This window comes from Hakea prostrata, chromosome 3 (genome assembly GCF_041222555.1).
Source record: "Hakea prostrata isolate BN-2017 chromosome 3, UWA_Hpros_2, whole genome shotgun sequence".
In the NCBI taxonomy this organism is placed as follows: Eukaryota; Viridiplantae; Streptophyta; class Magnoliopsida; order Proteales; family Proteaceae; genus Hakea; species Hakea prostrata.
This window is the reverse complement of record NC_142602.1, coordinates 71,386,569-71,399,937: the sequence shown is the minus strand read 5'-3', so window position 1 is coordinate 71,399,937 and position 13,369 is coordinate 71,386,569. Positions and strand designations below refer to the sequence as shown.

The 13,369-nt window shown below is 40.7% G+C and overlaps 1 protein-coding gene across 4 annotated transcripts in view; it reads right to left on the bottom strand.

The window, feature by feature from the left end:
* Positions 1-325: 325 nt before the first annotated feature.
* LOC149022956 (E3 ubiquitin-protein ligase PRT1-like) overlaps positions 326-13,369 on the bottom strand; it is a 101,766-nt gene continuing 88,722 nt past the window's right edge. The window contains exons 7-8 of one of the 4 annotated variants that reach the window (XM_089150846.1): positions 10,840-11,236; positions 2,030-2,114 (exon numbers count right to left, since the gene is read on the bottom strand). In XM_089150846.1, coding sequence (XP_089006972.1) covers positions 10,844-11,236 — 393 coding nt within the window. In that variant the 3' untranslated portion in view covers positions 2,030-2,114; positions 10,840-10,843. Of the gene's footprint in view, positions 2,115-10,587; positions 11,237-13,369 lie in introns of those variants that run through there. The other 3 variants (XM_089150847.1, XM_089150845.1, XM_089150848.1) reach the window with 3 other exon arrangements.

Below are 13,369 nucleotides of genomic sequence, written 5' to 3'. Positions count from 1 at the left end.
AAGGGATGGGAAAAAAAAAACATATGGATTTCCTGTGTAGTAGGGTGAGGGAGAAGAAAAGGAAATGAAACTGTTCTGTGGAAAAATTATAGTGGTGGGTTCCACTTTTTACTTTTCCAAACTTTTCCATAAAGTCCTACCAAATTTGTGGAGTTTTAAAATAGCTTGGGGTGGGAAGTTAGGGTGCCACATCACCAGATCTCACTTTCCCACCCAAACAACCAAACAATCTACAATTTTGAGATTTAAGCGGAAAGTATGAAATCTACACTTTTTTCAAAATTTTCCCACCCCACCTTTATTCCAGCAAACAAACACAGTTTGTTTGTTTGTAAAGGGTGGAATGGAAGAAAAAAACGTGGATTCTGTGTAATGGGGTGAGGCAGAAGGAAAAGAAATGAAGAGATTTTGTGAAAATATGTTAAATATAAATCTCATTTTTTTATTTTTCACATTTTTTCACAAAATTTCACATATTTTGTAGGATCTTGAAAATGCATGGAGTGAAAAAATTAACATGCTACCTCACCAGACAAGCTTGTCTCTAACTTTCCTATCCCATAAACCAAACAAACCATACCTTTAAATTTAATGAAAAAAATTATTTTTCTATCCCACCTTTATTCCAGCAATAAAGGCAGTGTAAATGTATATATTGCGACTACACAATGCATTGCACTATTGAAGGTTGGGTTTGATCGCCTTAGGTTGTACAAGGACTCGCATGGTCTATTTCCTGATATTTTGTGTGCTTTTTATTGTGTGAACAACATTTTCTTGAGTTGATGCAACAACTACTTCAGAAAATAGAAGATCAAAAGTCAAGGATGTAAATCCATACTGTTTTTCTGGGTAGAACCTCCATGAGAATGGCTTGAACTCGAAAAGACTGGCTGCCCAGATACCTTCAGAGTTCGGCAGCTGCACTAATCTTTAAGATTAGCAGGTTCACAGATTTGAGTTCAAAGGAAGGGGTTCAGCCTTTCAGGGCATGAAGAAATAGAAGTTAAGGTTAACGGTAGAGCCAGAACATGGCACAAGCAGCATTCTGCTTTTCACATTGTGGAAGGTTGCAGACAAAAAGAGAATAAACGGTTTAGATTGAAATTGAATAAAATCTACTGTTGGGATTAGACTGGTGAGTTTTAAGGCAACTAAAAGAGAAATACTGTACACCTGAGGGATGGCTCAGCTGGTAAAAAATCAACAACTCCAAGTAAGAGGTGAGAGTTCAAATCCCCTCGAGACCAAAGTCAAAGCCTCACCTTATATATATATTATGTATGTAATAGCCCCAAGAACAGGGAGGGTTAATGTCGTTTAGATCAGAAGTCTTTCCCCCCAAGGAAACTTTGGGAGAAACCGATCAGTTCAGGCATTCCCAAGCTCATCACAAGCTAAGGATACAACCTGACACCAAAACCAAGCAAACGGCACACTTGCCAAATTGTTCACTACACGATTGTAGGGTCCATTGTGTTTGGCCGAACTGATGCCCGTTTCGGCACCCTACAGGGATTGATGTGCTAATATGAGAGGAAATCTACTAACTAGACCATCCAACGATTTCAAATGTCTAAGTTACACTATAAATGCTCTTCACCTTTCTCATTTGAAGATAATGCACATTTGCACCCTCCCCCCCTTTTTTTCCTCTTATACTCATCTCGAAGCCCTTAAAACCCCAACTTCGAGATGGTGTTATTTTGGATCCTCTATTTACTCATCGGAGGCGGTTAGCCAACCACCTTGGCCTGCACTCACCTTTGTGAACAAGTTTCAGCTCAACAACACTCAACTGTGGTTCACTGGAGGGGTTCACTGGAGGGGTTAGATTTAGATGCAACAAATATAATATCAAGGAGGAGAAGAAACAGGTCTTTTTTACCGGGTGAAAGAAACAAAACAGAAGTTCAACATAAACAAATAATTAACTAGCATAGAGTGAAGTTCCTCTAGTATTTTGGGTAAACTATAACAGAGATCTTCTGTACTTCCTCTAGTATTCCGTCTCCCAAATGGATTGTGAATAGCCAATAACTGATGCTAGAGTTTTTCCTCTGTTCAGGCTCATCATTTGCAACTAGTCCTGCAACCCTCTGCCATATTTGTTTCTACAAGATGAAAATTGTCATCAGCTGTTTTTTGTCCGTCATTTTGTATGACACTAAACCAAAACCCACAATTACTTAGTCGTAATTTTAGTCATCGATCAGGCATTCTGGTTTTGGAGAGACAACGTGGAGGGTTGGGGAAGAAGGCATTCCAGTGTTACAGTTGCTTAACCTTCCTACTAATGAATGAAAGACATTTCTTTGTTTTGAAAAGTACAAGAACAAGGAAAACTCGATTAGGAAAGCATGTCCTCAATTACCAAAGGGAAGATCTAATTACACTGATGAATATGCACAGGTAAACTGAGTAACACCTACATGTTTATATCACAATATTCATGTGTTGATTCTGTATAATACAAGTCAGATTTAGTCCTTGACCCGATTTAATTAACAGCAGAATGGCCTAGCCCAGCTAAAACAGAAAAGTTTACAGAGAAATTTACAACAAAAAGGGTAGAAGTAGCAGGACTAGACCCGGTACATCTGATCCAGACCAAATAATGCACAAGAGAGAGGGTTTTCCTTTCAGTAGTATCATTTTTTCCAACATACACCAGCTGAGAAGACCAGAGTTCTAAATATTTTGCAATCACCTAGACCACATTCTAAAATGCAAATTTGATTCTCGAGAAAAGAGGAGCCATGGTGGTCCTCTTTGGACTGCCTAGATCCCATGAGTGAGTAGAAAGTTGGATCTCACCTGAATCACCTCATCTATCCTCCTGAGAAGTTTGGTTTCAAACTCTGGTTTGAACAGGAGTACGCTGTGCTAATGTGCCTTGGATGATCCACATCTCTGGCTTGGGTTCTGATGAGCACATTGAACTGTCCATATGGCTGAGAGCGCTCATAGCCTAGGCAAAACAACGCAATTACCAGGGGCATGCTCTATCTACCAGTGAGCTAATAGCGCATAGTGAACGCCAAGCTCATCTTCCCAACCTAATCAACAATTTACTCCATCCTCTTACCAACGTGGCTAATTGTCCAAAAGTCTCCGACTACCAAGCACTAACGCAGAACCCACCATTTCATCTGACCAAATCTCAGTAATTTATTTTTGACAAACCAAAATTCAGTAGTTTCATCACCTTCCTGCTTTTTTTTTTTTTTTTTTCTTTTTAATCCAGTAGGTGCTGATTTGTGGTACGTTGCCCAGATCTGTTTTCACCTTTTCTGTAGAAACCACATAATTTTTTTCAAAGCTGCTTTCACTAATGATTCTGACCACTCAAATGCTGAAGAAAACTAAAGTAAATAAAGTAGTAATGATGTGTGCTAAAAAACCTAGTTAGTTATTCAGAAAGAGTGGGGGAGGATGTAGCCAAGTGGATTAAGGCAATAGGCTGTGAATCCTTGATTTTTTTTTTTGTTTGGTAAAAGGGTTGTATTGTATTAAATTTAAATCAAAAAATAAATTACATCAAAGGATAGCTTCTTATGAGGAGAAAACTCTGCCCCACACTGAATTGCACTACTTTACATTGGTCAGATCTGAAGCGAGCTCTACCCCTGTGTCTCATCTTAGCTCATTCACAATATGAGTTGGCCAACAAAGATCATGAGTTGATAATTGATGCTTTGCTGCTCAAGCAGCAAAATGATCAAATATAGGATTTGCCTCCCTGTAACACAGTAATCTTCCATTGAGCCTCCTTTAAGAAACCTAGCAGACTTTGCCATCTTTGAAGGTAAGACAAAGGAATTTTATCATGCTGAACCATCAAGACTAACATCGCCAAATCACTTTCCAACCACAATTTTCTCAGGTTTGGGCATCTCACACTTTCCAAGCCATACAACAAAGCCTCCCATTCTGCCTCAAAGCTTGTTTTAACACCCAAAGCCAAACAAAACCCAAGAATCACAGATGCATCATCCTTTCGAATCACACCAACCAGCCCCTACCATGCCTGGGTTTCCAATTGAGCTCCCATCAACATTTACCTTACACCAACCCTGCTATGGACGACACCAGAAAACAGCAAGAGGAAGAGAACGCTTTTTCACTATCACACCCAACCGGTGTGAAGTGATTAGATCTGCCTGAGAATTTAATTTTCCCTTTTACCTTGTATTGAGATAGAGCCAACTCTTTAATAGCTTTATAAATCCAGTCCATATCTGTTTTTCGCTCCTCAAACCTTCTATAATTTCTCTCTTGCCATACAAAGAAAGGAATTAGACAAAAGCCCTTCCTCCATAACTGTGTCACGGTGACTTGGTGAGGCAAGGCATAACTAGCAATTAGATTGCACTATAAACCTTTGAGAGCAAGAAGGTTGGCTTTAGGTCCATGTTTGCGTCAGAGAATTGGTTTGAGTGGGTGGGTTCTTCAGCCCTAGGAGGGAGGACAACACAGAATACCATAATAAATGACACACTTCTAGGGTAATGTGAGGAGTTTAGTGAAGTTGCTTGAGCCCATGGTCCATGTTTAAGGATGATAGATCAACAAAGAAGACTAACTCTATCAACATATGGGCTGTAGCTGAAGATGAAGCAGCAGGTTGCGATGGTCTACCCATGGGGCAATAAGAAAATCCTCAAATCATCCAAAACAGATGGGAGAAGCAGCTACAGCATTCACTACGCAAGGCTAGTGAGTTATTAAGTCTAGTGGTGGATTTAATTTTCAAATTATTATTACACTATTCCCACTTAGTCTTGTCGTTTGTTACTTTCATTGTTGTCAACATATTATCTAAATCCCAAGCACCACTACAAAGACATGCTTGGGATGAGGCAAGACTTGATAAATGCCGTCCTTACTGTAGTGGAGAGGATAGAACCAGATCCATCCAGACAGGAAATCATAAATCCAGAGGTGAGATTATGATTTCATAATTCATAATTTCGTATTTAGTTACTAAGCTAGTTATTGTTTATACATTATATTAGATGAAGTCACTTAGGGATGCCATTTGGAGCTTTGTCACTCTGTGGCAATATCGGCACGGAAAACCACCCCTAGGGTAAGTTAATTAATTATTTCTTTATATCCTATCTTTTAGTTAGTTATTTAAGTATTGTATGACAAAGAGTCTATGACCAACTTTAATTGAATTCCATATGTTTGTTGTAGCAAAATGGTGGTTGCAATATGGGACCGACTCACCCAACTTGTTTGTGATTGCATGTAAAGTGCTCTCACAGAATGCATTATAATGTGAGATTGAGGCAAGATCTTATTAGACAGGTGATCGACAGAGAGAATAACATCTTTGAGGTAGAGGATGATTTTGAGAACCCATTATTTGAGTGGGTTAGGGATAGAGGAGAGCCGTTGTTGGATTAGGGAGGTCGTCCTAGTAGATATATTACATAGCAGATGGGGGCGGATGTGGATGACTTCTTAGCTCAGGAGGAAGAGTGTACAAAGCTGCCTGTCCCTTCGTGCCACACACTGGTGCATCCACCGACAATGAGGATAATATTGTGTGGTCGAACATTAAGGATGATGCGACTTAGGAATCCATTTAGCCATTTAGGATGATGATGATGATGATGATGATGGACCTGGTGATTAGGATCCCGCTGATCTTAGGGAGAGAGCACCCCTAGCACTAGCACCACCACCATCACCACCACTAGTTGAGAATTAGGGGAGGGGCACTAATATTCAAGGGGGAGAGTCAGTTCACCCATGCCGCATAGGATGTAGATCATGGTGGAATTGCATCTTGTGGTCGTGCTTTGACTTTTAGCTGAAAGGGGGAGGAGAAAAGGCATAGACATGGATATGAAGATGACGCCTAATCATACATGTCCTATAATTTTATGGATGTGGGCAGCTTGGTAGGCTCAATGGATCTATGAGCTTTGATGAGTCAAGAGGCTCCATAGCTAGAGGATCCAAATACTGGAGAACCACATATTCCTAGTCCTACAAAGTGGTATGGAGAGCACTGCATTTACTTCTAGGGCTTATGGTTATGGACCTTACAGGACCCCTCTTGGTTATTGGGTATTGGTGGGACACACTCGGATTTATTTTTAGGCCCTAATGGGATGGTATTTGGGTACTATGTTGCTACTTATGCGGATCTTGGGTCGGGGCCACATACATTTGTGGAGTCCATCTTTGGCGTGCAACCACCACCACTATCAGAGACATCTTCTCTTTCACATCAATATTGCACGTACCCTTTGACAGGATATCTAAAATCTATAGATCACTAGACTTACAGAGTTGCATTGGTTGACTACATCGACAAACATAAGAGGAACATGTCATGGGATGTATAATCCCAGTGGTCGGAGGACAGCTGCCTCCCCACCTCCATCCAACAGCTGAGAAATCCCAGCAACATACCTGTTCCAGAAGATGTCTAACAACGCAAAAGATTCATAAAGAAAATATGTAGGAATCAACAAACCTTGATGCACCCTGCAACCTCCTAAGCAAACCCAAGAACTGCGGCAAGAAACCAAAACTGAGCAGATCTTGTACCCTAAGAACCACCCATGATCCTTGCAGCACCTACTAGACAATCACTCTCAAGATCCCAGATTGTTAAACCTCCAATAGCGACAGTCCACCACTTGAGAATCCCCGCCGGAGAAAACCTTAGCCCTCGCTCTCAGTCTTGCTCCACCTCAGAATCATTTTACCCCCTTGATTAAGTTATTTAATATTTGTAATTATTATTATTATAAAAATGTAAAGATATCTTGTAACTTATAATCTGAAACCTATAAGGCTGCGTTTGTTTGTTGGAATAAAGGTGGGGTGGGAGAATTCTTGAAAAAAGCGTAGATTTCTTACTTTTCCCTTTAATCCCAAAATTGTAGAATGTTTGGTTGCTTGGGGTGGGAAAGTGAGAGACAAGCTTCCTTGATTCAAGGAAGCTTGTTTAGTGAGGTGGCAGCCCAATTTTCCCACCCAATTGCTTTTTAAAATCCCACATATTTGATGGGATTTTGTGGGAAAGTTTGGAAAAGTAAAAAGTGGGACCCACCACTATCACTTTTCCACAAAACCCTTTTCTTTCCTTTCCTTCTCCCTCACCCCACTACACATGGGGCCCACATGTTTTTTTTCCCACCCCACCTTTGCAAACAAACCTAGCCTAATTGAAAATTCTAACTTATTATTTGATATTTCTACCAATTATTATTATAAAAATTATAAAAATTATAAAGATATCTCATAAACTGAAACCTATAATTGAAAATTCTAAGTATATAATAAGTGCAAGGACTATAGCACTAAATAAATGTATCTATTTGCCCTTCAACATGAAAAATATGTATGATGATCCAATTCTTGTTTTCTTGTCTTTTTCTTCTAGTAAAGAATAAAGAAAAAGCTTTTTACGAATACCTAAAGGATTCGCGGCAAGCCCATTCAAAGGTGAGGAAGTGTTAGGACTCTAGGAAGATGCCACATGTAAGGGGGGAGAGAGAGAGAGGGAGTGGGAGTGGGGTTAACATATAAAAGGGGGGAAAGATGTGAGTAGGGTCATCGGTTATTGTACTAAGGTTTGGGGCCTTTGGGCAGCCTTTGGCTGAGGGCACCATTTTGGTGTAGGGGGTGACTGGCACCATCAAAACCATTGTTATTGTTTAGTTTCTTTCATATAACTCATATCCAAGTAATTCAAAATTAGTCCAAATAGGAGGGTTCCTACCAATTGGTATCAAATCTGTTTCTATTTGAGAGAATTGATATGGCTACAAGATTTATCAGTGTTTTCTGGTGTAGGGAGCTTGCAGAGATGGCTGATAGAAGTCGTGTTCTTCTATTGGGAACACCAGGTTGAGTATAATTATTGGTTGGTTGTGGGTGGCTCTACAACACCTAGAAGGGGATGCATTCTATTGCATCTATCAGAGAAAATGGCCTGAGTTCAGTTGGGCAGGCTTCAAGAAGGCCCTGCAGCAGGACTTCAGTGAAGGAAGACACGAGCAACCTGTTAGATGGAGAACTAGAGAGAGACTGCTTTCATGGACCAAGAGTTGCCTTTAGAGACTAAGGTCCTGCAAGTTTCAAAGGCAGAAAGCAATGGTGGAAATGAGGGGGCTGAATAAAAAGCCATACGACAGGGGACAAAGTGAAGCCTTGAGGAGGAGAAGGTTGATCAAGAAACACTAAAACAAGGGGTTGGCAGTAGTGACTCTGGAAAAGGAGTAGGAGCAACGGGAAAAGAGGAAAAAAGAGTAGCCAAAGGTCAATGGGCAAAGGAAATGGGTTTTGGGAACCATCAATTTTGCATGATGTGAAATCCAGAACTGACGGAGTTGAAGGACAAGATTGTGTTCATGTTTGAAGGAAGAAGCATCATCGGTCCAGAGTAGTGATTACGTGGGCAACGCAAGTGCCAGTGAAGCCTCCTTGGGTGAAGGCGGCATAGACAACAGCGGGAAGGAGTGCACACAATCGTAACACCAAAGCTGGTGGAAACATGTTGTGAAGGGGGGAAATTTTCACTCCAAAACCTGCATTCTTCCCATCCCCACGATTGGTTACCAATCACCCACTACGACGTGGTTATACCACAATCAGCGGTGGCATCTAGGAAAAGCATTAGGGATCCCATCGCAGGGGAAGAGGAAGAAGGTAAGAGTAGGACCGATGGTTTGGGTCCAAACGTGGGTCGGGTCAATTAAATCCCCAACCCTGGTCTGGTCAACATACTTGGCCCAACAACTTAAAACAACGTATTGGACCTTAAAGAGACCAACTAATGCCCGCCTCTTAAACAATCGACTTGTGGACTATTCGGCAAAAAACTGGGCTCTAAAGAGGACAGATAGGCCTAGCCCAATAAGTAGGTTATTGCTTAAGCAATTAGGGGCCTAGAAAGCTTCTAACCCATTTGTAACTCTAAGCTACCAGGATACTTTAAGAAAAACCTTATTCATCCATCCCCTATTTGTATTCCTTCAACCAAGACTTAGCACCAGAGAGCACAACTGGTGGCGATGGTGGAAATCCCTTGAAAGACAGTTGCGGAGGGGGTCTAATACCCTCGATGGAACCCCTAGTTCTAGACATGGACTCTAGCAGAGCAGGGATTAGCGATTTTGCCTCTGGTTTCTATTATGGAATTGTGTAACGGCTTAGAGCTTGGCGAGGAGTTCGGGTTTTGTCCTTCAGGTAGTCTAGAACTTCTGTTTGGTCCTCTGAATTTCTTCTCGGATGGGGTTTATAATTTTACCGACAACATGGCTTTAGGAAGTGCCTTCTTGCTATGGTACTGTTGGTAGTTAGTCTCAAACATTATTCTTGTTCCCATATGGCCATATGAGCTTCCTGAAGAGGTTTCTGACGAAGACCTTGAGCACGACAAAGGTATGGGCGTACAGAAATTACCCTTACATGACTTGGCACCCAATATTCTGAAAGAGATTAATATGAGATTGCAGTCATCACCTGATATGCTAAGAATAAAAGATAAGACAGCTCGAGGAACTCTTACTGTTAAGGTCTTGTATCCTGAGATCACCAAGGAAGAGCATTTGGCAGCTCACAAAGAAGAAAAGAGGACCCTACAGTTAAAAAAGAAAATGCAAAAAGAATGGGTGATAAGAGGCAACATGGATGCAGTTCGCACTGGAGTTGGGCTTGTTGGGACTGTCTTTGGGGCTGCAGTAGGACTTGTTGGAAGTTGCATTGGAAGCTGTGGCTCAAAAGCCCTCTTTTTCAACTTCTAATTCTCGCAGGAGAGTTCTGTATCATACAAGCAAGGAGCTCTGTTTTTGTAGAGATTGAATTGACTTGGCTATGAGGCAAACATGTGAGACCAAGCCTCCAATCTTCCTTCACCTTGAGTACAAGGTGATATTCAAGGGGGCAGGAATGTTAGGACTCTAGGGAGATGCCACATGGAGGAGAGAGGAGGGGGGGGGGGGGGAAGGAGTGAGGTTAACATATAAAAGGTGGGAAGTTGTGAATAGGGGTTATCGGTTATTGTATGTGAGGTTTGGGCAGCCTTCAGTTGAGGGCACCATTTTGGTGTAGGGGATGACTGGCACCATCAAAACCAGTTTTATCTTTTAGTTTCTTTGCTGTAATTCATACCCAAGTAATTCAAAATTAGTCCAGATAGGAGGGTTTCTAAAGGAAGCTCCATTAAAAGAACAGGATACAATCCTACCCCTAAACCCAATCCCAGATCCTTGAGTGTATCGCAACAGCAGTGGTCGAACCTACAGCTGAGTGGGTCATGAGTTTAGGTTTCTAGTGCCTTCGAACATACAAGGAGGACAAGCAGGGGAAAATGGGTACTTTTCCCTTAAAATTAGTGGTGTTAGTCTGTAGGGTACATTTGTAATTTTAAATATCTAAGGAAGCCTACCTCTAACTGTTTGAAACTATAGGGGGACAATGTTTAATTTTCTCTAACTATTAAAATCTAACTCCTCCCCCCCCCCCCCCCCCCCTCCCAAAAAAAAAAAAAAAAAAAAAAAAAAGGGACACTACAGCTATAGAGCCAAGTAAAACCAATAGCTATCAGAAATGCAGAATAACTATATCAACTATACTGGAGTGAAATAATGAAGCCTTGCAAGAATGCAGCAACAAAATCCTGGATTTAGAACTTAGCTGATACAGTACGAAATATCAAATAGCCAACCGCCATCAAGCTACAGTCCTGCCCCATTCGGTTATGTCAAGGTAATGAGGCAGGTGTGATTTGTCATACATGGCTGATATTATATATAATTTCCCTTCCTTGGAGGTAGGCACTGTCATAGTGTGTTTGAAGTCACTTACAATTTTAAGTGTTGGTATGGGTGCTTTCTGGGTCCCCTGAAGTATCATCAGGAGGGTTGTGAGCACCAGAATCATTATCTACAACCTCGCTCCGATCCTCTGGGGTATCATGGGAATCAATGGGAGAAACTGATACATCTTCTTGAACTTCTAGAGCATCATCATGAAAAGGAACAGCTGAAGCAGAACCACCACCATATAGTGTTGCCAGCATCCCCAGCATCCGGTTTTGCATTTTTTCTGGTACAATAAGCTCGAACTTGTGCTCAGGTGTGTGCTGTTGATTAAATCTGCCTGGAAGCTTGGAGTGAGTATTGTAACATTCTCCACACAGATCAAAGCCAATTTTCTCCACGCAGTCTTTGCATCTGTATCTCTCTCCAATTATAGGAAACATCTGCAGAGATGAAACAACATACTTTCAGTACTTTCAAGCCCCTTAGAGGGTATAGGCAAAAGCATTGTAGATTCCAGTATGTTAAGTGGACATACTGCTAGGTAGATGGAGGAAAGAATCAGATGCCTGGAGTTAAGATTGGGGCCCACACCAGGATTGGTGGGACCTTTTCTGATACTATGTTTAGATTTCCATATCAAAAGACATTTTGCATAATGTAGGTACAAGGCATATGAATGGAATTCTAGGGCACTTACAACCACTGTGGAATTCAACAGAATCAGTTTTCTACGAGATTTGACTTCTCCTGTAAGTCTTCTCTGCGTAACTAGGCTTTTTTCTGCTTCTTTTAGGATGAACTTGCAAAACAGGCTATCCATGAAGTGGGGGTAAAGCCAGATACATTATGTCTTACAGAAGATGTTTTCCAAGGTACTAATGTCACTGATCTGTTGTGAGTCATAGCAAGTTGTAATTTTTCCTTTTTAACTTTTATCTCCCCAGGTAGGGCCATGGGATATCAGGGATGTTAATGAAAGAAATAAGGATCTCTCAGTCATTGATTCCCTCAATCACTCATTTTCTCGTCTTCTTCTTACTTAGCTGCAAGTCCTTGTTTCCTCACTTGAACTGATCTATTTCTGTCTCCTAACAGGTGGTGTAGTTTGGTTCTGGTTTGAGAGTAGATCAAGCTCAGTTTTTTTGTCTCCACCTCCTTTGTGGAACCTTAGAAAGGTTAAGGGTTCCAGTAGAGGATATCATCTATTACACATACTGTTTTCTTCGGAGTTGTACTATTCGAACCGACACACCATGGTGGAACATTGAAGAAGATTGAAGCCCTAATGGTGCACAACAGATTTCCACCAGCCAGTATAAAGTTTCTTTTTTCTCCCATTTCTCTCTCGTCTTTCAATCATCTCAGATGGAACCAAGGGCATTTAGATTGCCTAGGCATACCATTTACCCCCCCCCCCCCCAAAAAAAAAAAAAAATAATAAAAATAAAAACAACACCACACACACAGTTGATAAATAAACTGGTTGAGGAGCATAGTTCATCTGTTTAAAGCTCCCAGGGAACCGCTAGGTTCTGCTTTTTCCCTCTGGTTTGTTTTTTGCATCTCAAAATATCTTGCTGTTTTGGTGGATTGAGATGAGACCAATTCTGTGTTAAAAAATTGCAGTATCTTGGTCAAAGATCCCTTTTTTGGCCTAGATCTTGACCCAAACTCTGGTATAAAAGTGAAAGATTTCGATCGAGTAGGTCAAAATCTCAACAGAACTTGACCAACTCAAACATCTAGGGGTTGTGAAGTCCAGGAATCCTTGAAAACTACTTCTGAGCTTGGCTTTTTAACTGAGAAATCATCAAAGCAACACGACCTGTGCAAACATCTACAACAAAACAAGTATGAATTGATTAAATCTTAATACCTAAAACATGTATAGAATATAATATTTTATACTTTTAGCAAGTTGAAGTGTTTACAACCTACGGTTCAATGTCAAACTTGTACCTGGACTTCCTTTTTACAAAATTTGATAGTACCAATGTTTCCAAAGGGACTGAAATAGACTATATACCAAGTCTTAGGCCTAAACTATATCAAAGACTCACATAGATGGCCTTTGAGACCGAGTTCTTGAACCATGAGTGAGGGGAATGATCACCACCAGTTGAAGGATTCACCCACTTGAGTGTCTTTGGTTCTTATGATTTGAACGTAAGGTACCATTTGGTCTTGCTTTTCTTATTATCAAGAAAAAGCTTGGCTTATTGCCTTCTACTGCAACTGTTATGTGCTGGTTTGCTTGGTTTGGTGGGTAGAGTATTCTCCCCATTTGTGTAAAGTACTATATTGATTTGTTTTAATTTTTTTCCAGACCTTATCCACCATGTTCCGGTCTAAACTTGAGGAAAAGTGGACCTTCAAATCTCCAATGGCTTTACTCAATAACCTAAATAACCAAATAGCACTTTGTGAAGCTCGACAACACCAACTATTTGGACTGATCCAACCTATGAAGCAATATGTATAAAGTATAAGGAAACTTGGGTATATTACTAGTTCCAACAACCAAGGTACTAAATTTCACAAAATTTCGGTATCTCGAAGGCATAGAAAAAAAA